The 27,323-nt window shown below is 55.0% G+C and overlaps 1 protein-coding gene across 1 annotated transcript in view; it reads right to left on the reverse strand.

Annotated features, from left to right (window-relative positions):
* Window positions 1-19,033, reverse strand: part of LOC119111664 (dedicator of cytokinesis protein 3) — a 72,340-nt gene extending 53,307 nt beyond the window's left edge. Inside the window, exons 1-2 of the mRNA XM_037235473.1 lie at window positions 18,903-19,033; window positions 6,348-6,528 (exon numbers count right to left, since the gene is read on the reverse strand). Of these exons, the coding sequence (XP_037091368.1) occupies window positions 6,348-6,528; window positions 18,903-18,942 (221 nt within the window). The 5' untranslated portion in view covers window positions 18,943-19,033. The remainder of the gene's footprint in view (window positions 1-6,347; window positions 6,529-18,902) is intronic.
* Window positions 19,034-27,323: the final 8,290 nt, after the last annotated feature.

The following is a 27,323-nucleotide window of genomic DNA, read 5'->3' on the forward strand; positions in this document are numbered from 1 at the left end:
CTCATTACGGGCCCGCGGCGGCCGGCACGGGGCCGTGTGCGCGGGCCTGACATCGCGCGACACCCGGACCGGCCCGGGTGGAGGCGCTCCCGGCCGTGGGCAGGCCGGCACGGGCCGTCCCCTCCGCGGCCGGCACCGGTGCACCGCGCGAGAGCGACAGCGCGCCGACGGGTCGCAGCAGGAAGCTGCTCGTTAGGCCGGCGCGGTGCATGGACCGCCGGGACGGGCGCCCGGCCGGCCGCGACCGCTCGGGGCCGGCGGCGGACCACCGCGGCGGATGGTCATCAGGCAACGGCCGAGCAGACACATGGCGGGTCTCGAGACGACGGAAGAAATCTTAAACACGGCCATTAGGCCACCATTACCCAGCCCCGCCGCCGCAGGATGGTCACCCAGCTGACTACCGCTGTTCGGGATAATTCGTCATCAGAGGCGGTTTCTTTTTCGTGGCTGACTCCGCGGCTCACGGGAGTTCGTGGGTGAAAAGGCGTCGACAAACAACCGATGGAAACACTTTGGACCTCGCAGCACGGATAGCATAGATAAAGTCGTCCCATGCAATCAGACCAGTCGTAGGCGACTGCACCAAAGCTGAAAGGCGGAACAATGGAGCGGCAATTTTGTCGATATCTTTCAGACCCGAGAAACCACTGATCTCCTTTTCGGGTCAGTGGAGCCTGGGCGCTCGCAAGGCCCGTTCAACAGCTAACCCACAGGCGGCAGCAGCCCAGCACGGCCGGTCTCGCATGACTGAAACAGGACGAGGTCCAGGCGCGCCGCGGTCGGGACCAGGAACAAGCAGACTTCAGTCATGCGAAGAGCCGCCATGGGGACCAGAAACAGCGGGCTTCAGCCATGCGAATCTTCAGCGCACATGAGACCCACCGCCGCTGTCGAATCGCGAGCTATCTATAGCCCATCTCCTCGGGAGCGCGGCACGTCGTCCAGAGCGTACCAATGCCATCTCCCCTCCTTCTCATCCATCCGGTTGCGTGCGGCAGCAGCTCAGGGAAACTCGGTCCACGTGCGTCAGCCGTCCGCCGGCCATCACACGAGAAAGCCCCTCCAATCCGGCTGGCCGGCCGCCCCGACAGCCGCGCACGAGTAAAAACAGAGCCCGGGCCGGCGCCGGTTTCACCGGGAGCGTCCTCGCGACGGGCACGGAGGAGCTGGCGCGAGGACCGCCGAGCCGACCGGACCACGTCCTGCGTGCCGCCGCCTGCCAGCCTGGCCCGGCACGGAGGAGCTGGCGCGAGGGCCGCCGAGCCGACCGGACCACGTCCTGCGTGCCGCCGCCTGCCAGCCTGGCCCGGCCTGCTGGCAGAGTGCAGAGCAGAGGGGCGGAGGCACGAGAGACGGAATGAAGGGAGGGAGAGGGCGAGGAAGCATGGGGAGACGGACGAGATGGACGATAACGGCGCCAGAGGGAAGACGGCGTCTCAGCCTGCCGATCTGATCGCACCGCGCCTCCTACACGTCCTCCACATACCACCCTCGCCACCCCCTCTGGGCAGCAGCGTCTCGCCCGCGGTGCTGTGCGGTCAGGGCTGGCAGGCGTCCCACCCGCGCCGCTCGTCCTCAACGCAGGCGGCCCGGCCGGCGCCAGCGCGCGCCGCTGGTGCGGGTGACGTGGCAGAGTCATCGCGCTCAATTAGGCCCAATGGTCGGGACTGCCTCCATGAGGTCGGGGACGCGGTGACGGCGCACGGCCGGCGCCGCCCGGTGACGCCGCTGGAGACGGCCGCGGCCGACCCCGCGCCGCGCGCGCCATCCTGCGGCGCACGAGGCCGCCATCAGAATGAAATCAGGTACGTGATATACGTGACAGTGTCGAAACCAAGGCCGTGCAAGGCAGGGCACAAACACTGCATCGTAGTGACGTCACGAAGCGGTGAAGCGGTCCTGCACACCATGCGGAGTCAACCGTGCGGAGACACTTTCAAGGTAAGCCAAAAGGCTACAATGCATCACAGCCAAAACAAAATGCAGTGACAGATGGAATCTACCTGGCGCCTACTGGTGGCAAACCACGAATCCCCTACTTCATAGAAAAATATGTCCAGATCCCGCTAATATTCTCCGAACTGCACCGTAGCCGCCTAACCGCACCGATGTGGAGTTTCTCCGAAACGGTGTCAGAAGAAACTGGCCAGTTTGCTTTACAAATTCATTCAACTTAATTCATTTTGTTCATTCATTCATTCAACACGTCCGGATATCACATCAGCCCCCACCGCGTCCAGGGCTCTTCGATCATGCGGCCGGACACGGCATCCAGCAACAGATGCGCACAGTTCCCACATAATGGAGCGCAGCCCGGCCCCGTCCGTGACACCTGGGACGTTCAGCTGCACTTAATCATCGACACCTGCTGATACGTCGCTTCTTAATTACAGGGTTGAAAGGAAGTTCGAAACTGTAGCTCGGCTTTCAGTTTGGCGGCCGACGAATGGTCGTGAAAATCGGAACGCGGCAGATCTAATCCAGACATAGAAATATGACGTAAAAGCCAATTTCAGCTGTGAGAGGGACGGCACACAACAACTCACGCATTGTCCCGCTACAAAGAAGACACACACTTCTTACCACGTCGCAAGATCAATCTGCTGAGGAGAGCCCAACAATTCGCCCTCTGGCCGAGCTGGGCGACGCGTCGAACCACGCTCGCAGCCCACCATCCAGAGCACAGCTCCCTTACAGAGCAGCGTGGCGCGGTGGACGCGGCCCCGCTCGTCTTCGGGTCACGGTGCCGGTTCTGCTTCGGCAGCCCGGCCAGTGAATCAGAGGGCAGCCTGGGTCACCCGTCCGTCTGGTGTCGACCCGCACCGGCCAGGCCCCAGCCCCGAGCCCCGAGCAGGGGTGTGGGCTGCAGCGGCCACGCGGCTGTCCCGCTCATCCGCCGGGCAACAGGGCTCGGACGGGGGCGTAGGGACAGCGGCGGGGCAGAAGCGAGAAGGGAGCACGGATGCGGGGGACGGGTCAGGCGAGGGGCCGGCCCAGACTAGATGAAGGGGTGGGGGAGGGGGTCAGACGGAGGGGAGCGCGTAATGGCGGGGCATGTGGAAAAGCAGAGGCGTCCCAGAGGACAGGCGGTACCAGAGCAGACCGTTCGGAACGCTGCAGAGCGCAGGCTTTGTGCCGGGTCGCAGCTCAGCCGCCTCCGTCGGGCCGGCGGCGTTCCGCTACGAGGCGTCTGCCAGCGGCGTCTCGTCGGCGCCAGGCCGCAAACGCCGCCCAAGGCCGACTTCATCAGCGCCAACGTGCGACAGCAGGGCGGGGGCGCGCGACGCACCCGGGGCGCGGCTGTCACGGAGCACGCTGCCGGCACGTGCGCACCCTGCGGAGGCCAGCCCCACCGGTCAGAGGCGTCTGCTCCGAGCGGCAGCCCGGCTCACGTCTCGAGCCCGAAGTCTACCGGCACCTCGGGCCTACAGAACACCGCCGAAAGTGGCGGCGAAGAAAGCGGGCGGCGGCGGCGGTGGCTGGACTGCCCCGCGCTGCACCGCCAGCCGCGCCCCGTCTCCGCCGCCGTCACCGCCACCGCGCTCAGCCGCACGCAGCACCGCTTTCCACCGGGCGCGCCAGGGTCGGCCGGAAGCCGTGCACCGGCTTCCGGCCCGGCAGTGCCGCCCAGCGCTAATGAAATCTCCTTCGCGTCATCCGCGCTTCCTTTGCGGCCGGCGAGACCGGCGACGGCGACGGCGGCGGCGAGGAGGCCGGGCTGAGCGCTGCGCGGCGGGCCGCCGGCCACACGGGCCGCGCCGGCGCGCCGGTTACGACGCATTGTCCGGGCCGAGGCCCGTGATCGCCCCGCCCGGTACTCACGTGCCGTCCGGGTCACGGGTCAGGGCTGGACTGACGTGGGACCCGTGCCAAGGCCCCGGGCGGCGCTGACACGGGGATCGAGCTAGCACTGCACTGCGCAGCACTGACACGGGACCGCGTCAGGGCTCGCGGCTGGGCTGGCATGCAGCCGGAGCCGCCGCTCTTCGGGCCGGGCGTTCGGACTGCTGTGAAACGCTGCTGCTGTGCAACGCTGTGCAGCGCAGGTTGCCGGCCATTGAGTCCATGCCGGCCAGCAGCGACATGACGTTCCCATAGCAATGCCACTGGTGCAAGGCGTGGGCGGTGTCATCACAGGGCAGCTCATCCCTCAGCCGTTTGGGGTCGGTGCGTGTATGACACCACAGCTGAGCACATTCAGTCGACATACGGCCATACGCGATGCTATATCGTGCCCCCACAGCAACAAGCTGGAGTCGTAGCACCTGCAGAAAGTGAAACAGCGATGACAAAGATTGTGGGCGAAACTGTCGCTTTGCAAGCGGGCCCACAACTTCCAGCGTCTTGCACCAAGGTGCTAACCGTTCTATTCACTCTCGCGTAAGAGCGTCGCGAAGGTGGAAAGAAAAACTGCATCGGGGTCAATAAAATGCGAGCGCCTTTGTCGTGACAACGCCAGGAAGCGGCCAATTAGAAACAAAGAAAAACGTGATAGCTTGCTCCATATTTCCGAGCGATTTCCCGGGGCCGAGCGGCCTTTTCTCCTCGTGATAACGGTTGTCGAAATATACCAGCCACTTTCCCGAAACGAGGCAACAACAAGCCGACGAACGACCAGAACTGAGATCAGCGTCGTTGGCTGCGGATTTATCGCCAACGGCGCGAGGATGTATTGCTTGAAATCGATAAATCAACAGCCCGCCCCAAAGGGAAAAAGACCGAAAAGCGCCAGGAAACCAAGAGCGCAACCGCGCTTACCGCGGCTGACATGCCATCGGAACCGGCCGCGCGGAGACCGGCCTCCGCCATTGCGGCGTCACAGCGCAATGGAGACGACAATTCCGACCACCGCGACGCCACGGGCTCGTCGTCGGCGACGGCTGGCTGTCCCGCCGTCGGGTCGGCGGCCGGGTCAGCGGCGGCCAGGCTCCGGTGACGTCACGCCAGGCGTGAGCGCCGCCGGGCGGGGCCGGCTCACGGCTGTTCAGTTCGGACGGCGTGTGGTCATGCGTCGCCGGCGCCGTTAGCCCGCGTAACCACTCGTAAGTGAGGCGGCGCGGCGCCGGACGCGCGCGCGCGCCGTTCCCGTTTGCGGCGCGCGGCGGCGGCGGCGCGGGAGGAGCGGGGCGGAGTGCGGGCGCGGCCGGCGCGCCGCAGACCGCCGGCCGCGCCTCGGCCGGCGAGCTGAGAACGCGCGCCGCATCTGTGCGTCTGAAGAGCCGAAGAGAACGGCGCGACGCGTCACTGGGCGGGACGGGACGTTCCTCAGACCGGGTAGAGGCGGATCCCGACTTGAGGCCCACTGCGTCTAACGACCATCCCACTGTCAGCGCGAGCTGACCGACCGTGCGTCATCGGCCCTTCACTGCGCTGCCCCTGGTGGCGTCTTCTGAGCGCAGAGCACCGAGCCGAGCGTGGGGAAGCGCACGGCGCGGTGTTACCCTGTACCGCCTGCCGTACCCGCCGCTGAGCGGACGCAGGTCGGGTGAGGTGCCGCTCCCCGGGTCCGCGGAGGCTGTGCCGGGCTGCTGCGCCAGATGTCGGAGGCCCGCCGACAGATGGGTCGACCCGTGCCGGCGCTTACCGGCGCGTCCCGCCCGGGGCGGCAAGGCACTGCGAGCCGCGCCCGGTCGGAGATGGCGGCCCTCCACCGGCCGGGACATCCCGGGCAGGATGGCCCTCCACCGGCCGGGATATCCCGGGGAGGAAAGCCCTCTACTAACCCGGGGCATCCCAGGAAGGACGGCTCTCTACTAACCGGGGCTATTCCAGGGGCGATGCTGCCCGTTACGCTGGGTCCAGGCCGTGTCCGTGGACTTGGGCAAGTCGACTTGAACCCAGAGTCGGTATTACTTCGAGCGCTGTCGGCGACCACCAGACAATGCTACCCGCGACGACCCGCTCCCTGATCGCCCTCAGAAGCAGCAGCACCTCACCCGCGGCAGCTTGACGCTGTCGCGTGGACCAGAGCTCGACACCGCTCTATCGCCCAGGAGCCGCAGGAGCACGGGTGTGACAGGCACTCCGGAAGACACTGGCTGGACCAGATCGGTTTACATGATATTGACCAGACACTCTATACCGAGCTACCTTGTTGGTTACACATGTAGTGCAATCGTATTATAATGATGCTGGCAATAACGTTTGCGACGTTATGCACGCATTTCGGCGCTGTTGGCACATCATCACATCACATCACATCACCATCACCATCACCATCATAATCACAATCACCATCACCGACCCCACCCTGCAGCACACTTCGAACCGCCAACCTTCCCACACTGAGACGAGCCTTGTTCAACGAGCATGCGGCGATGGGCCGACTGCTTCCCCACACTCACCCGTCTGATTCGACCAGGCATGGCTTCATCTGGATGTAGGAAGCCGGGAAGAGGCCGCGCCGGCCGCGCTGGCGCACCGCGTAGCCGCGCAGCCAGCCGGCACACTCCTCAAGCACGTGCACCGTGTCACCCACGCGCAGCGGCAGGCCATGGCGCACACAGCCGGACCAGTTGTACACGGCTGCAACGGAGGGGACGGGTCAGGGGGACGCTCAGACTCAGAGAGACGGAACAGGGGGACGCTCAGACTCAGAGAGGCGGAACAGGGGGACGCTCAGACTCAGAGAGACGGAACAGGGGGGACGCTCAGGCTCTGAGAAACGGAACAGGGGCACGCTCACTCAGGGAGACGGAACAGGGGACGCTCAGACTCTGAGAAACGGAACAGGGGGACGCTCACTCAGGGAGACGGAACAGGGGGACGCTCAGACTCTGAGAAACGGAACAGGGGGACGCTCACTCAGGGAGACGGAACAGCGGGACGCTCAGACTCTGAGAAACGGAACGGGGGGACGCTCACTCAGGGAGACGGAACAGGGGGACGCTCAGACTCTGAGAAACGGAACAGGGGCACGCTCACTCAGGGAGACGGAACAGGGGACGCTCAGACTCTGAGAAACGGAACAGGGGGACGCTCACTCAGGGAGACGGAACAGGGGGACGCTCAGACTCTGAGAAACGGAACAGGGGGACGCTCACTCAGGGAGACGGAACAGGGGGACGCTCAGACTCTGAGAAACGGAACAGGGGCACGCTTACTCGGGGAGACGGAACAGTGGGACGCTCAGACTCTGAGAGACGGAACAGGGGCACGCTCACTCAGGGAGACGGAACAGGGGGACGCTCAGACTCTGAGAAACGGAACAGGGGCACGCTCACTCAGGTTGACGTAACAGGGAAATCTCACAGCCAGAGAGTCGGAGCAGGTCCGCACGATTCCTTCGACGGGTGCCGGTTCCGGGGACAGGGCGTACGGCTACAGCCACACCATACGCGAATGAACGTGAGACGTATACCTTCCGGACGAATCGCACTTCATGACAAATGAGGTGGGATACGCGTAACACGACAAAACACCGATATACAAACTAATACAAAAGTGTTGCGTTTGAAATAAACCAGTCTCCTCAGATTTCCAAATTGGCGAAATAGCGATGAAGCGCGAATCTGAACAGAAACAAAACAGACAAGACGGTAAGACAGTAGTATTAGCCTACTGTCTTACATGGGAGGGACATAGTCTATGTCAGGGAGCCCATGCGCCCTATTCGTCTGAAATATAATTGACACCTGCGATACTCTAAAAACAAAACAGGGAATACCTCTTTCAGTGACCATTTTTGGGCAAAACACGCTCAGGCTGAAATCGAGGAAAGTATGGATCCTATGCCCATGATAGAGCTTAAAGTCGTCTACAGAGCACAGTACTACCCAAATAGGAAAATAAGTGAATCTATTCTTATCAAAAGTCGGCGAACAAATCTTAACATACAGGGCTCATCATGACCGATTATGCCAACGTGATGTGTGCCTTTATGTGTGATATGTGCTGGCTTAAAATCGTTTACATGTGTTAGTGACGCCTGACGCGTGATGTGCCATGCCTATTCAACTGAAATTTTTTGCATGTATAACTGATGTACGATGTGTGATGCCTGTTTACTTAAACTCGCTTGCATGTTTGAATAAAGCGTGGTGCGTGATGCCTATTTGCTGGAATTCGTTTGCATGTACACGTATGTTCGCGCGTTCTAATTCTTAGGTAGGCACTGTATCGTGGTAATGGCTGGTAATCGCTCTTCCTCTAATCACCCGAATGTTGGTGTCCTGTAAAAAACTGTGGCTTGCCTTAAAAAAGAAAAATGAAAAACCGAGCAGGATCATTGGCAGGGAATTTTTGATTCACTTCTGCTATTGTTTCGATAGAGGCATGTCGCCGAAATATCAACCCAACTGTATCTCCATTCTCCTGGTTTTTCTCTGAGAAATAAGGCCAATACTACCGTCTTATCTATGTGAATAATGCTCCTCGCTAATGCACTGAACAACTTCCGTTATTTAGAAAGAAAGCAGAGTTTCAGTGCAGTCATTGCCTAACGTAAAACCAGACAGACGCCGGCCTTGCGTGCACTATACTGCAACAGTCGTTTAGGGTATTGAGTAAAAACGGCATCAGCTCCACCTTGTTCGTCTTCACGGGATGAGTTACAACCCTTTCCCGTCGTAATACACGTTAAAAAAATATCTGAAAGTTTCCATAGGCGTAATGTAAAAAATGCCTGCACAGGTTCTCAAGTTACCTGCAGTTAAAATATGAGCCAGCCCAATTCTGGACAGACAGGACGCGAAAGGCACGTCGAAAAGCGGACTGGGGCTGCCTGCACTGTCAGTTACAGCAGACCCTCGTGAGTGACACGGTCTGCTCGCCACTCCATCCGGTCCATGTCCGGCCCTCAGTCCCCTCACATCCAGTCCATGCCCAGGCCCTTAGTTCCTCCGCACACCCAGAATACGCTAGGCAGCATGACGCAGCCCGTCACGCACGGCAAACACAACCCAAGGCCGCGTCTGACAGGATCTGACAAAATCGACCCCCACTCAAAACAAGGAGCGCACGACGGGGGCCAATCACGGCGCTTTCTTACGAGCTGAGGGAGACCGGACCTCGGAGGGGACCGCGGACCAATCCTGCGGCAGGCGTCGACAAACGGCTGGGACCGTGCAGACCGCGAGGCGACCATGCTCACACGGCAGCGCTCGCGTGCCTGCAACAGCCTGCTCCGAAAGGCTCGCGAGTAGAAAACGGATCGTGGCTCTCAGTGTCACCACGCGGAGCATTCGTGTGTCGGTCCCCGGCACGCCAATGCGAAGTGGCTCCCACATATTTGGAGGTCTGAAGGGAGAACAATGCGGCTGGGGTGGGCGGCCGAGCTGGGAATGGAGGCGGAAGTGAAAAGAGACGGGCGGGGAAACGGGAAGAAAAGCAGCACGATACCGTTGCCAGTTCAGGGGGAGCGAATCGGCCTCTCCTACAACGATATAGCACCAAAGCGCAGCAACTTGTTCTGGCTACCGCCCATTTCACCCTGTCGATATCAGTAACAGACCGCGCAAATATGCCGGCAACGCAGGCCCGAATGGCCGGCCAGGGTTGCGTGCGTGTTGTCCTAGTTTATACGCCTGACAGGTCCAAACCCCGGAACCCGAGTCGGCCTAGCAGCCCGTCCCCCCGTGGGCTCCACGCCGCCCTCATGGCGCAAGCCTTGGGGAGGGAGGGTGCTAACACAGGGCGCGCCTGTTCTTCCGCTCGCTGCCAGCGCCGGCGCGCTGGCGACTTCCGGCCGTCCGGGCCGAGTTAAACATCCGTCCCCTCGCCTCCACCGCTACACACGCACACCGTCGCCCCGCTCTGCTCTGCCCCCGCAGCGCGTGGCGGCGCCCACCGCCCGGCCGCAAGCCGGCCGTGCGGTGTGTGCGCGTGACACAGTGCCGCCGCCTGACACCCGTGCGGCGTGTGCGCATGACAGTGGCACCGCATGACAGCCGTGCAGTGTGTGTGCATGACAACGTGACACCACCTGACAGCCGTGCAGTGTGTGTGCGTGGCACAGTGCCGCCGCCTGACAGCCGTGCGGTGTGTGCGCATGACACAGTGACACCGCTTGACACTTTGACAGGGTACAGCCCGAAATCGAGGGGCACGCACGCGGCGTGGTCGCGCGCTACCGGGCACTAGGCTGACCGGACCCACGGCTGCTTCCTCTGGGCAGGGGCGGGGGAAGGGGCGGCAACATAATTTCATTTGGGGGCAGGGAGAGGGGACGCACAACTCAGTATTTGCACTTTTACAGCGCCACAGGTGCTGAAAATTTCTTGCGTGATACATAAGAACTTGGCATGTTTTCAATCTCCGGGCACAATTTTGATGGTCGACGTTTATTCACGTGCATATTGACAGCTAAAAAATAGAAAGGTTGGCAGGTGGTGGCTCTGGCGCTCCCCGACCGTGTTTAATACCCCTAGTTGGAGCATCGCCGACAAGCAGGTTATCAGGCACGATACTTCCAACCTGGCTAGGTCATCAGATGCGAACCGAGCGAATGACCGGGTCATCAGGCGAGGACGGACCGGGGTGACTGCACGCCTGGGACGATGCGTCCATCGGACGTGACCCGACCTGGCGAGCACCGCCATCGGCCGCCGGTCGACCATGGCTCGTCAACAGACGTCAGCCGCCGGTCAGCTGATGTATCCTGCCGCCGGAGCAGGAGTGATTCGGGGAAGGCCCGATGCGGCGGGGAGCGATGTTGTCTGCTACGGCGGAGAAGGCTCAATGCAGCCATCTGACCAGCACAAATGGGAGGGATGTTACCATGTGCGCATTGCTGCCAGAGGGTGGTTTATTTCAACCCAAAATTAGGAAGGAAGTCGCAAACAAAGTAGAAAGGTCAGAAGCAGTCAGCTGTTCAGCAGACACTGTCTACCGAACAAAGGCAGTGTCCGCACGGTGCAGGCAGCGTGAGAGCGTGCCCGCGTGTCGGTGCGGACCGCGTCGAGAGGGCGACGCCGACCGTCGGCCGCGCCGTCGTGTCGCTGGTGTCGTAACTGACCGTCCAGCCACACCGGCCGCGGCGGCCAGCGCGCGTCGCTCGGCCAGTTTCGCCGGCTCGCGAACGTCGGAGCATCGCTGGGACCGGGGACCAGAGAAAGTCCGCCGGCCGGTGGAGTCGTGACGTCACCGCTGAGCTGCGATGACGTCATCCGACGGCTTCACGACACTTTAACCGCCCCCCCCCCCCCCCCCCCGTCCCCAGCCTGGCTGGGTCCCTACAGGTGTGCGCAGGAGACACGGCTATTTTTCAAGAGCGGCAAAATCGGCGTGCGAAGCAATGCAACATGCTCCCTGCTGGAACTGCGCCACAGTTTGTCACGATCTAGGCGAGTGGCACGAGAGCGGGCCGCCTCATCACGATTCATGTCCAGCGCCTGCTCGCCTCTCGAGCCCGCCAATAAGCGCGCCCGTCACATCATGGCGGCGTCATCTGATCCCATCAGTGGCGCCTGCCGGGGCCCAGATGAGGCGCGCCCTGCACGCGACGGAGACTTCGCACCGAGCTGGTGATCTGGTGACAGCGCCTGCACGCCGTCGTGACCGTCGGTGGGCGGTTACCACCTCGCGCCACACTGTTCGTGTGCGAGCAGCGTCACAACATGACTGCTGCCAAGCATGATGTGATGCTACCAAGGGTGTAGTTTCCTTTTCAGTTGCGGAGGTGTCGGCTCCCCGCCCCCTTCCCCCCCCCCCCCCCCCCCCAACTCCACCCATCCACCGCTGAGAATAAATTTGGACAAAGGCGGAGAGAAATCCATTTGTTGGCATGTTCTGAGGATAGCTTTTGTCAGTTGAGATGATGGGGGGTTTAAGTTGCACCGACTTCTGAGGTCATTTTGCGCCCATGACAGTCAAGTGGCTACAGAGGTGTATAGATGGCTGTAAATCCTACGCTTGTGAAAAATGAGAACAGCTGTTCCGTATCACGCATACGAAAATCGTCGCCAATGAGGTCCAGAAAGATAAGACCTGCGACATCTTGTCCGAAACACAGTGCCGCTTTTCGCTGAGCTCTGGGCAATTGTGAATAACGCATCGAACCGTAAGCGGCGCATCGCAACGCAGACAATGGAGACGCTCTCCACCGTAGAAAAGGTATCCATCCAAGCGTCGCGTGCGTGTGGCCAATTCGTTCCCTGCTGAGGCCTGCCTTGCGTCTCACCCTGCATGAGCTTGACGGCCAGGGACCCCACTGTGGCTTGGTCACCTTTAACTTATTGCTCACGGCGGCGTTCCAGCACCGTGGCCATTTCCCCTCCACATAGGTCGCGATGGCAGGGCGAGCTTCCTCGCCGGCGAGGGTAAAGAGCGGGTGCAGGTGCGCGCGCTGCCCGTTTTGAGGCCGTGCCAGCACGCTGGTTACCTGCGATACCTGCATGGCTCGATATCGAACACAAGACGACAGGTTTGCCCGCAAGATCTAGCGCTGCCAGGCGAACTAAAATATCCCGCAGAATTAAAGATGAGCTAAAGCCTCTCAGGGCCAACAGACTGCTAAAAGAATGGGACATGACCATGTGTGACTTGTTATCACCGACCTCGATGACGCACAGGGCTTAAACAATTGCGACGAGCTCGGACGTTTACACTGAGGCGTATTTCGGTAACGAAAATGACTGGGCGGCTTGGCCATTTACAAACGCGGCGCCAACGCCCACCTTCGTTTTGGAGCCACCGGTATATGTGGCTTGGAAGCCCACAAGTAATGCAATATGCTGCCAAGCCCTCGACCTAAAGCCGCCTGGGACCGCTCTCCGCCTGCCCATGCCTGAAAGCCCAACATCCTTTTTTGGTAAAATTAGCTCTCACGAAGGCGCCGGTACGGGACGCGACCTTAACACAAAAACACAAACCAACGTCGCTTCCTCGGAACGGTCCCTCCATTCGAACGTCAAATGGAATGGCGCATGGCCTTCGCTTACTTTTAAAACATGCTTTGTCACCGCGTGCAAAAATGACTGTGAGCCGGATGGCTTCGAAATTGCTTCAGCTTGCAAAAGTGTTGCATGCCAAGAATTTCCCTCCTCAGTGCCAACGGCAGTACATTTATTTCCATCACAAGTCTAGCTTTTGATGATGTTTTGAAGGCTCCGGCCACTATGCGTGATGCCGTAGAACGCACAGTGCAAAATAAACGTTTCCATGAATCAGGCGCGCCGTCATAAATAACACATCCGGGGTCAAGTTTCCAACGCATGAGTGACGGTGCAGCAGTGACAATGCTTTCCTGTCAGCGCCATGATGTTGATGTTGATGTCGATGTTGTTGATGCCATCCAAGATGTTGCACACACCTACTTTAATATGCTCAATTAACACTTGTCACGAAGGGGTTTCAAAGGTGATCTATACGTCAGACGATTATCAAAACATAGGCCCACGGAGCGGACATTGGATTCGTTCGGGACAGTCTGGCCGTGCAGCTTTGGGGCCAAGGCAGGGCATAGTCTGCGGCGTCTGCACAACAGCACGGCGACTGTTTCCGATGTCGAGAAATAAAATCTGTTTCGAAAAGCCTTTCGTTCCAGGCTGGTCACGGCCATTGGCGATCGACGCTCTGGAAGAGCAAAGTTTGAGCTTTCGTCAGTTTTCAATGCCAGCCCGAAGCTCATTTTGAGAAAGCAGCCTCTGAACGACATGCAAAGAAAAACAATCCCTCGCGGAAGAGTAATGACCTAGGTTCCAGCTCGTTTTTGACACATCAAAACGTCGTACCAGCCGAGTGAAAATGTATTTGCTAACATATTTGCTTTCTGTTTCGGGAAGCAGAAGGAAGACAGGTCGCGAAACAAAAGGGAAGCAATAAAAAACGCCATAAAGAAGACGAGCCACAGGAGAAAGTGCTTTGCGAGGAACCGAAGGCGTTCAGGAAGACGATACTTTCGATCGGCACGCAAAAGGAACAGTATGCCATAAAAAGGCTACCGGAGGAACACGCGTACCGCTCGACTTTCCAATGGCCTCCGGCGTCACCGCCGTGCGACGGTCAAGCGAAATAGTCGCCAGTACCGGCAGCGACGCTCCTGACAGGTCGCCAGCACCGGCAGCGACGCCCCAACCGGTCGCTAGTGCCGGCAGCAGCGGCCCTGACCGGAAGCCACTCACCCAGTGCTCCTCTCACCTCTGCCCCCCCCCCCCCCTCCCCCGACAGACACCGGTCACGTGACAACGCCGGCGGGCATCCGGGCGAAGGTAAACAGCGCGGTCGTCGGAGGTGGCGGCGGTGGAGGTGCGGGGGCCGGGCGCGCTCGTCTGTTATTTCCGCCCCCGCCGAGATGAGGGCTATTTATTGGTGCATCTGGCGTGCACGTGCGCCGGCAGCGGCGGCGGCGGCGCCGGAGACCGCAGCTCCCGCGGTGACACATGAGCCGCGGCTGCCGACGGCGCCCGGCCGCTCAGCCGCAGCAACGCGAATAATCGGGGCCCGAGCGGGCGGCACCGGGCAGGGCATCCGGGCGGAGGACATCGGTCCGGGAGAGAGAGCGCAGGAGCGGTGGTGAGCGCCGAACGGCGACTATTCGCGCCGTCAGTTTGGCAAACCCCTGCAGTGTGAAGCCTCGGAGCAGCTGCAGGGGGTTTGAGTGCCGGCTGGCAGCGGCGCTGTACGGCCGCCCGGGCCGAGCGAGAGCTGAGACACTAAAGGCATCTGTTTGCTGTCGTCGATACATTCCGAAACTTGCATGAACGTGACATTCGGCGCATGTCACAACATCCCAAATATCAAACAACTGCTTCAAAAATGAATTCTGGGTTAATTCGATGTTCCAATAGCATCCAAAACGGATTGGCATCGCGGAGAATAATTTCCCGGTAAATTAAAATGGATCGTGGATTCAAGCAGGTCATTCTAAACATTCGACAAAAGACCCTAGATTCGACAAGATCCGTTAGCAACATGCGTTAGAGAATTCCTCATTTCAAGAGAAACAAATCAAAGCTTATGGAAACCTTTGACCATCATCGCCATTTCAAACCTACCAGATGTCAGAAAGCAATCTGTCCATTCTGAGCAGATCGTAAAAGCATACCTCAAGGACCGTGTGTGCGAAAAGCCAATTCAAGTGAAGGAAGCGGGAAGCTAGTACGTATGTTTCTCAGGCCTTGATGTTCAGACATGAACGTGACAGAGCTACCGCAATTTGTGCAACGGCTCGTGACAAAAGAAATCCTACAGCCTGGAAGATCCTGACACAAAATGACAACGATCTTGGGTCCTCCACTAACACCGGGCCAGACAAATGAGACCCCGACACTGGGTCGATCCGCGTGACCTGCGTGCATGTCTTACGCCCATCGGCTGCAGTCGGCCTCGATGAGCGGGCGACGGGCGGCGGTCCGGATCGTCGCTGCAGCGATCACATAACATGAAACGTGATAATAACAAGAGCGGCCCGCTGTCAGAGCCCCCACCAATCATCCAGGTTGGGACGCATGCTGCCTCTTGGTGTGATGAATCATCACAGGAATCGGACGCCGGATTACACAAAAACGTACCCCATCTGAATAATCGCCTTTACAGCCGGGGGAGCTCCGTCAGCCTTGATAAGGCTGTTGTGGTTTTATTTAGTCCATGCACTGTCATGATCTTGAAAGATTGTTCTCAACATTTGATTGCCTCCTCAGAGGGTTGCAGCTCCTGCTTTTGCTTTTGCCAATCTGCATAGCTTTTGCGCACAGCTTAATGCTTTTGTCATCCCGACCTTTCATGAACATTAACGGCTTTGTTGAGCATTTTCATCGAATCTTGAAGATTTAACGCCGATTTTGTTGTGCAATATAGCTATGCATAAGCCTATTGCACCGCGGACCGCATTTCAATGCTCCCTCTATGACAATGGTCCCTCTAATGACAAACAGCGGAAAGTCAGGTGTCAAGTCACCGGTTAAGGACTCAAGACAGCAGATTTAGTCAGTAGGCCGCAAGCATCTCTTGCCGAAGGTATGCTGCGCTGCGTTGACCGTACTACACTGGCCGCAACGCAGAAGGCAAGATCTCGCACCACAGAAAGGAACCGTCATTTAACACGGGAGCGCACATCCCAGCACATAAACATCTCAGCAGTTACAGGGCACCACGCAGCGGCGCGTGCCGCACAGTGCGCTGCTGACCACATTGTAGATCGGTCACACGCCTCGGACCCTGGTCCGTTAGCACACGTCTCGGCACCCTCTGAAAGCTCGGCGCGTCGGCTTTGTCCGGCTTCCGGGCAGCAACGCGGGTGGGGCGAATATGATGCCGCCGTCCGCATGGGCAACTCATTGGCTGAAGTGTTCATTTCCGCTGAAGTCGAGCACGGGATCCGCAATCATTTCAGATTTGGCGCCAGATCTGGAGGCGGGACCGGCGGTGGTCGCCCCGTTCGCTGAACCCGACACGAAACTCAAGACCTAGGCCTAGGCCGGCCTACGGGCGGTCCGGCTGGGCAGTGAACAACATTTGCGCGGGACGGGTAAGGGCGAATGGTGCAGGAACCGACGAGCACCAGTTGCATCTGGAGGCGGTAGTCTACAAAATCAGTATACAACAGTGCATGCCAGTTGTGATATGGACATATATACCCAGTATGGCGTATGCGATTGCCAGTCTCCCTTCAAGCATGCATTCATCTGTGACTCGCCTAGATTTTTGCACAGCTAAGGCTGTTTATTGTCCAAATGTCCAATTCAAACGCAACTTGAATCGGTGGACGTGGCCATACCCGTTGGATCTTAACACCCCATGTCGATGGTCCTTCAATGACAACTGCAGGGAATGTTCCTAAGGTGCATTTTGTTTACAGACAAGCTCCAAAAGACGCCTGACTCAGTTCCAATTCGAGAAATAACGATGACGCACACAACGCGTAGAGCATACCCAACGTGCATTGCAAACAGGTCCGGTATCCATTCCGAAAAGGCAAAGGGCGGCGACTCGACGTTTCAACATAAGCCTACAGTATGTGTGGTAGGCCTTGACCAATCGACGCACTGCAGTTTAAAACGTATATCCCATCAGAGTATGCGTCAAGAGTTGCACACTTTGTAGCCCTACGGCGGGAGGCATTCAGCATATGTTGCAGACAGCACGTTCTGTAGCAACGCTGCGAGCCGGAAACAGCTCGCACTGGTTACATCGTGTCTGTCGGGGTACGACAAGGTCTTGAGCGCCCGATCACGCGGTGTGTTTCAACGATAAGCTTTGCAGGGTTCGCGGAAGTTTCCGTGACTTGTCGCGGACAATGGAGTAGCCAAGGAAACCAAGCAGCTACGTAACCCAGCGGCAATACGCCTTAGAGTAGTATGGCACCTGGCATGACGTGGGACGGGCAAAGCGATCACGTTTGTCAACGTTATCGGTACATAGTAATACCGAAGCCGACACGGAAGTACCCAAACACCTTCCGGAATCAATGTAGATGGAACCTACCGATACACTGGAACAGGTGAAAGGACATACCGTTGGAATGTCTCAGACGTGTTCACAAATCCCTCGAAAGTTGCCCGATAGGATGCATAGCTGCAGGTGGGCATGCGTTGGCATTTCGGAAGACGAAACCTTTTAGAGTTACCGCATCTATATTTGTGTATAAATCCGCTCTTGAGATCTACTATCAATAAAAAAATCCCACAAACCGACAAATCCATTGTGTGTGCTCGGGTGCACGCGCTGATTACGCAATTCGATCTATGGTGGCAACAACACAGCACTTACATTTCCGTCTCCATTCAACAAACTCGCTTCTGACGTGCATGAGATGGGGCGATTAAGCTACGTCATTAACATTATTCCAATAATATCGTAATGTTGTAGGAAGCCGAATCCTAATCAAAAGCATCTAGCATGTAAATGTATGTGTTCTATGGACCATGACACCATGAGGTCATATCATGGTTCAATCCATTTTTTTGCGGAACTTTGAACCTATATGGTAGTCGAGGAAGGCAATCGATTTGAAGAAGGGATTTTAGCCCACACACTTTTTGAGACGTTCTTTGGTCACTGCAAACAACTCGAAGTGTTGAAGCACATTGATCTGCCCACTGCACTGCCCCACCTTAAGGAGCGGCAGATATGCACGCAAAAAGCCATGAAATAGAAACCATGACCATGGGCTGGCTGGGTCTGGCGGCCCTGCCCCGTTGGCTTGCTGGGTTAGATCCGTTTAAAATCTTTAGCGCTCATATCAGGGCTTACATGAAGGAAAACACACTAGCGGTGGATTAAGAATACGTGAATCTGGGAGCCAGCCCTTCGCCGAGACTCTGCCCGCACAAGGACCTTCCTTCTCCTCGGACTGCGTGCGGGCGCTCGGACGAAGTTTGCCAGGGGGCGCTTGGCGCCACCCATAGACGGCTGACAGGTGTATGCAGGCTGCCCCGGAGGAACGTGGCGGCGCGGCGTGTCGGATGCAGCGACTACGAGGACAGGTCTTACTCGCAACCCACACACGCAGCTTTAAAGTCTGTAGTACGAGCCCCCAGATTAGAACTGTTAAATTTGTTCCAACTATCACCTTGTAAGTTGCTCATGAATAGGCGTTGGCGCTGTGCTCGAGAGAAAAAACAACTGTGGTTAACACGCCCAATACACAATAAAACGGCGCAACAAAAGGGCCCATGCTCAAAACTTTCTTTGAAAAGGAATGAGCCAACAAAGAAATAGGGTCAAGCATAATGCTGACTTAAGCAATACCTAAGATTTCAACAGCACACAGTTAAGGCGTCACAAATGCAAACGCATGAGGAAATATACAGCAGCTTTTTTACAACCACATACTAAATGCCACACAAACATGACCTGTGGTGCCCACATATTCAATCCGTCCTTAGATATAACTACAAATGGAAAACCTGAAAACGAACATCAAGTACTTAAGTCGCCTCGATCCAAACAAAAAGACGAGTAAGTCAATGAGAGCTCAGGTATAGACATCATGTGACAAATTATCATGACGTCAAACTTACCTACGCCCAGTTTTTGCTCTGTTCGCTTCTTCCACATCATAAGCTACATGTAAGGACTCAGAGAAACACCCTACATATTCCGCACACACAGCACCGATCCCACACTGCCGGCGCACCCACACACCATGACTATTGGCGCTCAACTGAATCAACAGCTCAGTATCGTTTGGTGGTTGCCAGTCCGTAGCAGCTGTTTGGTAGGAAGTCTATCTGAAAACAATATCTCCGTCAGTTTTTAAGTTTTGTATGGAAACTGCGCCATTTGAACACCAAATTAGGGAGTGTGTTACTATCTGCGACCGTGTGTGAGTGAAAGTATTTTGTATTACATTTTCATGTGCTATCATCTTACTTCCCACTAAACTTAGTTTATTTTACGAAACCACGGAGCACTACCGTCACCTGGCGTTACAATTGTAAGCTTTAGTTGAACGCCCGATGAAAATGGGAGCGGGGCGCAAGCATAAATAGAGGGCGCTTTATGACGCTGCAGCTGGTGACCAGCGGAGTGGTGAGGGGTGTCAGAACTTGACGTTCAATGCATAATCTAGGTGTCCTAAGCTGTAGCTTGGGGGGGGGGGGCTAAACACAGACACGTGTTCGCTTACTGAGAGACCAACTCAATGACTAAGTCTACCATTTTGACGCCAGACTCATTCGAAAGGTCTTGGAAGTCTGCTTTAACCCTAAACCCGTTAGGGCCGAAGCGCCCTGATCAGATAAAGCGGCTCATTGGCAGCCAAGGGATTTTTGATCAAGCAGATGGTTCTGAGCGGGAAATGTGACCCTGGAACGACCAGAGAGCCCCTGAGTAGTTCCGGGGCTCTCTCAGTGTCCAAAAGCGACTTTTCAACACCAGGGAGGTCCTAAGCAACCGTGTAGTTTCTAAACCACCAGAATGTAACATGACCTTCTTTTCATGATGATGATGATAGTCAGATGCGTTTTACCTGGTGCTGTCTGGAATCTCATTCTGGAAAAGAAGCTTGTTTACTGCATTCAGTGCGGTCCTTTTTCTTCGCGCGTTTGTGTCAAGTTACGTCCTACTATGGGGCCTCTGGGTCTCCCGGATCTCCCCCTTTGCATCCTCTGGATCTTTCCCTCACCACATTTTACGTTGACTGGGACCCGGGGCTGGACACCCCCGACCACTGCGGGATCTCAAGCCGAGCAGAGAAAAAACTAGAGAACGTAAGTACTGAATGTATGCATATATGTATAACATCTGAAATGCTTCCATGCTATGGCTGTGGCGGATCTACGTCGTAGAAAGTCACCTTTAATCTAAACTGACCAGTTGAGCAGAGAAGCTTAATTTCACGCCGATAAATCTTTATCTATATATCATACCAATCCTAGGATGTAAACGCCACAAGATACACGAGTTATGGAGGCTACATCACACACCTGTGCTCCCGGACAATTATTTAAAGTGAACAGCGATCTGCATGAAGTAACTGCAGTTGGCAGACCGTACCATGTGACTGCAGCACGGTACTGGAACGCTCGCTGAGAAGAATTCTGTACATTTTAGTAAATTAAATTAAATTTTGCTCGAGTAACACTTATTGATATATGTAGCTAAGCACATCATTATTGACCACACTTTCCACATGAGATCGAGACCTGCCTGTTCACCGGACATACAAGACTGTGAACAACGCATCAGCCGTTGCTATGCGCTGCAAGGTCTGCACCGATAACTTACGTGTAAACAAACGTTCTTCGCCTCTCGGCCGAGTGGGCTCCGGTCGTGGCGTCATAGGCTTAGAATGGGCCCACCCTGAACTGAGGAATGGACTTCCATTGGCTTATGAAGAATGGGGCTCAGTTGGCTACTGTGCCTGTCGGCACGACAGGCATTGCTCGGGGCGTGCTCTATCGAACGCCGTGCCCGAGCAGTTGCCAACGGCGACCGCATAGAGACCGTGGCCGGTGCCTGGAAATGGCGTGCGGCGCGGGCGTCTGTCCAGCGACATGTTCGACCGACAGCGGCGTTCTAGCGTCTAGCGCGGCTGTACCGGCTGACACCGGGGACCGGTGGCCGTGGCTGGGTTGCCGCGCTGTGCAAGAATCGGCGGCAGCGATTGGTAGCGAGCAGTGGTTTCATCGTTTTTCAGACCCGGGTTTGGTATTCATGTAGCTTTGCTATAGCCACTTTATATTCGGACCTTAGCTCTGGATGTCCTGTCGGATGCCATGAATGCATGCATCTGTAATCAAAACTGGTTAGAATTCAAGTTGCGCAATCAGTGGTGTCTAGCCTATTGCCCCGTTCTCCATTTTTCACCGCGTCGTGGAATGCCTCGTTCCATGGCTTTGCTGCGATTTCACAACCGATTACAGCGATCTCTTTTACCTGGATCTCAATGAAATGAATTGTCTTTTCCTAACTTCTATTTTTGGATCTTGTGCTATGCTGTTAACATTCATTTTTACCACAGGCAGATCTAATAATAGTTCGTGGAAGACAGGTTAGGTTGAGGCAGAACGGGGCAGCCAGCCCGTCGGGGTTTTGCACCCCCTACTCCATAGCTCAACTTTTTTTAGTTCTTGATGTAAACTAAGATTGCCAGATGAGCTGGACTTCTACTGTAACCATTGTGCTTTTTGTGTGCGCCTGCTGGGGATGGCGGGTGATGTGCATTGAAGGTAAGCTTTTAACGCTAAATGGAGCTGTTTTCAGTTAACCGAAGAAGCTCTCTTGCACTTAACATTCAAGTTTTATTGTCAAAATATGGTACGTAGTAAACGAGGCAGAATGTTTGCTGGTTCTGGCTCGGAAACAAAATGTGACATATCTGGCGCATCTTTCTTCAAATAATCATAATTTGCATCGTGGCACAGGTGATATAATACGCCTCGTTTGCACGAAGCAGTGCGCGCCCGGGGAAGGGGGGGGGGGCGGGGGCGGGGAGGCGCCTCACCCCCTGGAACCACCAGGGCTGCCAGACGCGAAAGTAGCATTTCTAAACTATATGAAGTAGCTCAGCACCAAGGCAAGTATGGTTAGAACATGAGATAACTATATGCTGGTCATATTTCCAAGCACTTTAGCAACTTTGTTAAGGTTTGCATCGCAATCATAACGTTAAAGCTGCCGTTCAATGCTTCTCAAAAGACGCTACAATGATAGCGGCGTGCGTACGATTTAGATGAGGAAGCGTGAGATGATCGTTGGGGGCCAAGTTCATATGCAGGACAGAGAGCTGTAACAGCCCGTAGAATGTTGACACAATAATTCACCCCGAAACCTAGTGTCTGCCCGTACTTCGTCCTCTCATTCTGCCTTCTTAGATTTTGGCTGGTCTTGAAAGCTGATCTTACCTCACCTCTGGCTCATAAACGTCACCAAAGTTTTAGGATTTCGGGCAAGCCGGCCCGCCGAAGACCTGACTTAGTTTCTAAGTATGACTCCTGCTCGCATTTCAGGCCTTTTATTTCGCGATCAGCGAAAAAAGAAGACAAATTAAGAAGACATTGCGATAGCTGTTCAAAAAGCTGACCGCCTTAAAGCAGTCAACGAAGGGTCGCAAATCTTCAGCGCCAGCGGACTGTGGCCGCTGAATTCTGAAGTGTTCTCGGACGACGACTTCATGGGGCCACCCATGACTCAGGGGCTGGAACAAACTTCAGATTCAGGCAAGGGCGGTGACAGCATGCTGCGGAGTGCCACAGACGGCACGACAGAAAAAAGGTGCAGAGTCGGAGTCCATTTCACCCGCACCGACAGTGGCGTCAAAAGCAATGCTCAGTTGTGTAAAACATAACCAGCCTGTGGCCGGTCCCAGCGGCATTCAGATCGTTCACAGTCTGTCCCCGTTGACGAGGGCACCAAAACTCAAGCGCACACAGCGACAGCAGACATGCGCTGTGGTAACCTCTTCGCCATACAGAACGGTCGCTTCAGAAATCACCGCCAAGACAAGAGTCAGACTCTGGGAAGCAGGGTAAAAGCGGTACCGGAGAGCGTGACGCGTGGAAATGGTGACGGAGTGTTGACAGAGAAGCAAGGCGATGTGCACACTAGTTTCTTCGTCTATTGTATGCCGTGCCACCTGTCTTGCGAATCCTGGATTCAGTGCACGAAGTGCTCAACATGGGCATGTGAGCTATACACGGATGGCAACAAAGGGCGGGTATCTTATGTGTGTGGCCGCGGCCGGGAATCGAGGAAATGTTGAAGAACGACACATGGGTACCGCTGTGTCGCAGTTTCATTCATTCCATGTTATGGGGTGCTAGTTTCAGTGTGCTGTGGCCAGTTCCGACTTACGTAACGTTTTGATCATTGTTGGACGTTTTTGCTGTATGCACGTTTTGAGCTTTGAGCTCCTTAGATGGGTACGTGAAACGCTACGAAATAAACTAATAGCGATGCATCACAGAATTTGCAGCATGTGAACTGGACAACATCAGGCAACAGGGAATGGCCAGTGAAGGGAAAAATTTCGACAAGTGTATGTTATATGCTCGTTGAACATGTCTCAGAATGCATTGAACATACAATTCTTGAATTAAAAACGCTGCATTTGACGCTGTTCATTCATGTCTATTTTTCAGAAGAACCTCCGCAGATATGTCCTTCATGTCTTCTTCATGAACTGGAGGCGAAACAAAATGCGCACATGAAAATTTTAAGGAGAGCTTTTCTTTGCTCACGTCTTAGTGCTGATACCTTGCGCGATACGCGACAAAATAAACGCAATGACAAGGGCCAAAGTCAGGCTTTCACAGGAAGGTTCGCTTTGCCCCAGCTCAGAGGCAGTTTGCCCCAAGATGGAGTAACGGGCCGTTTTTTATTCCCGCCTATTTTTAACAATTTTAAATCCAAAACATTATCAATACGTTAAACTATTATTATTCAAAACGAGAAAATGCACTGAGCCAGCTACTAATATCTAAGATGGTCCGATCACGTGCCTGAGTCCAAATACATGATGCTTTGAATGGAATTAGGAGACGTTTTGCCCCACCTACCCAATTTTTTAACTTTTAGTTCACGCGTGAACCAACGTGAAACTGATCACTCTTTTTCCCTTGTGGGGTGGTTTGCAGCGTGATGTCACTTTTGCACGAATGCTATACGTGATGCAATAGCCATTTTCATGAAACCCTCCAGGGCCGCGCTCGGTCGTAATCAGCACAATTGTCCGCTGGAATGCGGGATGTTATGCGTACTGGCAGAGAGTTCGCTGTGAAGACTGACGAGAAAGTCTTCAAAATTTTACCGCCATTTTTACCTTGACCTTTTAAATTACTTCAGTCTGATGCTGCCCATAGCATGGTGTCTGGAACAGTAACACATGCTGTGGTATTGCGATCTTTCTACCCATAAGTTACGTGCTTGTTCTCATTCTCATCTCATTTCTAATTTCTTCCCTTCTCATGGTTAGTATTAACTGCATTTTTTAAAGCAAAGGATCTTTCTGTACTGCTACTTGCACTGACATGAATACAATCCTTGTATTTAACCCTACTTGTACTGGCAAAGTCCATCTTCGAAACGCGAGGCGCCTCGTTTCTGTTCCCCACCTCTTACGAATACTTCAGCGCTATTTATTTGTTGGTCAATGAAAGCACTCACCGCGCCACTTACAGCCACTCACCTGCGCATGGCTAGACCCGTATCAGGCAGACTAGGTCACTAGTCTTCTAGATCACTAGTCACTAGTGACCGTATAGGTCATTTCTTATCTATCCTATGTCGCACTCCCTCAAAAGTAGAGACAAGTGCCCCCTCCCCCACCTGCTCGCAGACTCAGGAGCTACATAATAGCAGAGCTGCATAGTAAACTGCATCTAACTCACACTTCTTTTTCATGGCGAATTGTTTGATCTGGTATCGCTATTTCACCCCGCCGAGGACCAACAAAAATTCCTGACAGCTTCAGCGGGCGCGTAATGTCACAAGCCATGTGACTTTGTGATCACGTGACGCGGCGCAGGCAGAAAACTGGGGCGCGATTGGTGCTACCAAACGTGCCGACAACAGATCAAATGCGGCACGGTGCGAAGTTTTTGAAAGTTCTCGGCGTTTATTTTCTAACAACGCTACTTTTATGAGCAATGATTTTGCTAAAAATGCTTTCAAACATTTACAAAACATTCTTGAAAGGACCCTTATGCTGATAATGTTCCGGTTTGTTGGTTATAACCAAGATCATTTGTGTACGGGCAGCTATGATGTCAGATCTCTTCCCGCCGAAATAGTCCAAAAAGATGTGACGGCATGTCTGACGCAAACACGACAAACCAGACTCATATGTCCTGACTGCGTCCCTGTTAATAGGTACACAGCACTTACAGAGCTCCTTACCCAGACTTGGTCAACGACTTATGGTTCTTTCGACATGTCACCGATGTAAACGATACTGGCACGTCCAGCATTCAGCGCATTCAACTAGTTCACAACGTTGCCAGGCCAGGTATTATTCTAGAAAATCGGCGAACTAAAGGGAGCTGTCAAGACAGCTTCGTATTCGTATTTACATTTATATTCGCGTTCAAAAATGGACCACTACGATTTTACTCCTTTTCATACCAAGAGTAGTGCTCGACATGTTGATTACGGTGGTGCTCCTCGTTTTACGCCACATTCAAAACTATGACTTCCAAAGGTTTACAAAGTTCAATGCGCTTTAACCCGGACCACTACGATTTTCCGGAAGCTCATGCCAACGACGGAGTTTGCCACGCTAATTGCGATGGTGCTTATTATTTCGAACCACATTCAAAACTGAACGTCAGAGGTGCAAGTAGTTCATGGTCGTTGCACCAGACCCTACGACCTTTCTAAGTTAATTCAATGGTTGGGTTCAATTTGCCGATTACAATGATGAGTCTCGTTTCGAGCCACATTCAAACTGATTACCTCCAGAGGTATCGAACGCAGGCCCCTACTATCTTTCTCAAACTCATATGTCTGGCAGTGAGTCGAATGGCTGCATCCGGGCGGCGACCACACTGGCGACAAAATGCATCCCTCTTGATTTGTACGTGGAAAAGCGAAACCATTGAGCGTGACCCACCTCTTCAAATGTTATGGCGAGCTGCAACTGACGCTCCACTGCTGAGGGTATAGAAGAGCTGCACCAGATGGCAGGATCGTTAACGTAACAGGAATATCGAATCGAATCGAAATAATAAGCACCATCGCAATTAGCATGGCAAACTCCGTCGTTGGCATGAGCTCCTGGAACGTAACAGGCACGGTCTTCAACTAAAGCGTCGACATGGTCGACGAGCACTACCCGCGCGTCCAAAAGGACATAAAAACCTGAATTCCCAGGACGTTCGTGAGATTCAAGCGATTTTTTTATGGTGTTTGATAATTGCAGCAATTTTCTTACCTGATGCTCAGTTTAGGTTTAGGATACTCAGTTTACTCGCAGCCAATGCAGGAGAAGGCTTTTCCGCTTGCGTTTCGCACAGCCCTTAGCAAAGAACCATGTGTCGGGTTTAGGAAGCTCGAATGTTTGGTTGCTCTTGACATGGTTTATAACAGCGTGTGCAGATATTCGAACAATTTTCTGGATCCAGGCGTTTTGGTACTCGAGTGAAATTTGCCACCGATGTGAACTGCCTCGGTAACTACATGCACAAAGCGAGATCGTACAGTTCTTCGATGAGATTTCATGCGTTACGGTCTTCACCGACACATGGCAGTTGCTGGCGGACGGCATCATCTAACAGGCACGTTTCCCAGGACGGAAAGGCGTAGTCCTCTACAAATGCATGACATTGGTATCCTTTGTTCTATCCCTGCTCTTGTCTTCTTAACAAATCCATAGCATGGGGATGTGCTGGACTGCACCTGCCCAACGGATGTGAATAGGGGGTTTAACAACAGCGTATCGAACGTAAGTTGCATCGAAGACCTCTGTACGTTGGTTGCTCTGGATGATCGAGCGCCAATCGTGATCGGCATGACTGCCAAACAATGTGTTGTTCTTCCTATGCCAACAGCGTTACGTGTGATAGCACGTCAGGCCAGGATAGCTTACTCCGACTGTCAAGGGAGGGTCTAATGGACGCCATCGTCCGGCTGTCAACGGAGGGTGCAATGGTTACTATAGTCCGGCTGTTAAGGGAACGTCTACTGACTACCCTAATCCGGCTGTTAAGGGAGGGTCCGCTGGCTACCCTCGTACGGTTGCTGAGGGAGAGTTTACTAGCTGCGATAATGCGGCTGTTAAGGGCGGGTCTACTGGCTACCATAGTCCGGCTGTCAAGGGAGGGCCTACTGGCTACCCTGGTCCAGCTGTTAAGGGAGTGTCCACTGGCTACCATAGTCCGGCTGTCAAAGGAGGGCCTACTGGCTACCCTGGTCCAGCTGTTAAGGGAGTGTCCACTGGCTACCATAGTCCGGCTGTCAAAGGAGGGCCTACTGGCTACCCTGGTCCAGCTGTTAAGGGAGGG

This window comes from Pollicipes pollicipes, unplaced genomic scaffold, assembly GCF_011947565.3.
Source record: "Pollicipes pollicipes isolate AB1234 unplaced genomic scaffold, Ppol_2.1 Scaffold_7261;HRSCAF=8764_pilon_pilon_pilon, whole genome shotgun sequence".
Taxonomy (NCBI): domain Eukaryota; kingdom Metazoa; phylum Arthropoda; class Thecostraca; order Pollicipedomorpha; family Pollicipedidae; genus Pollicipes; species Pollicipes pollicipes.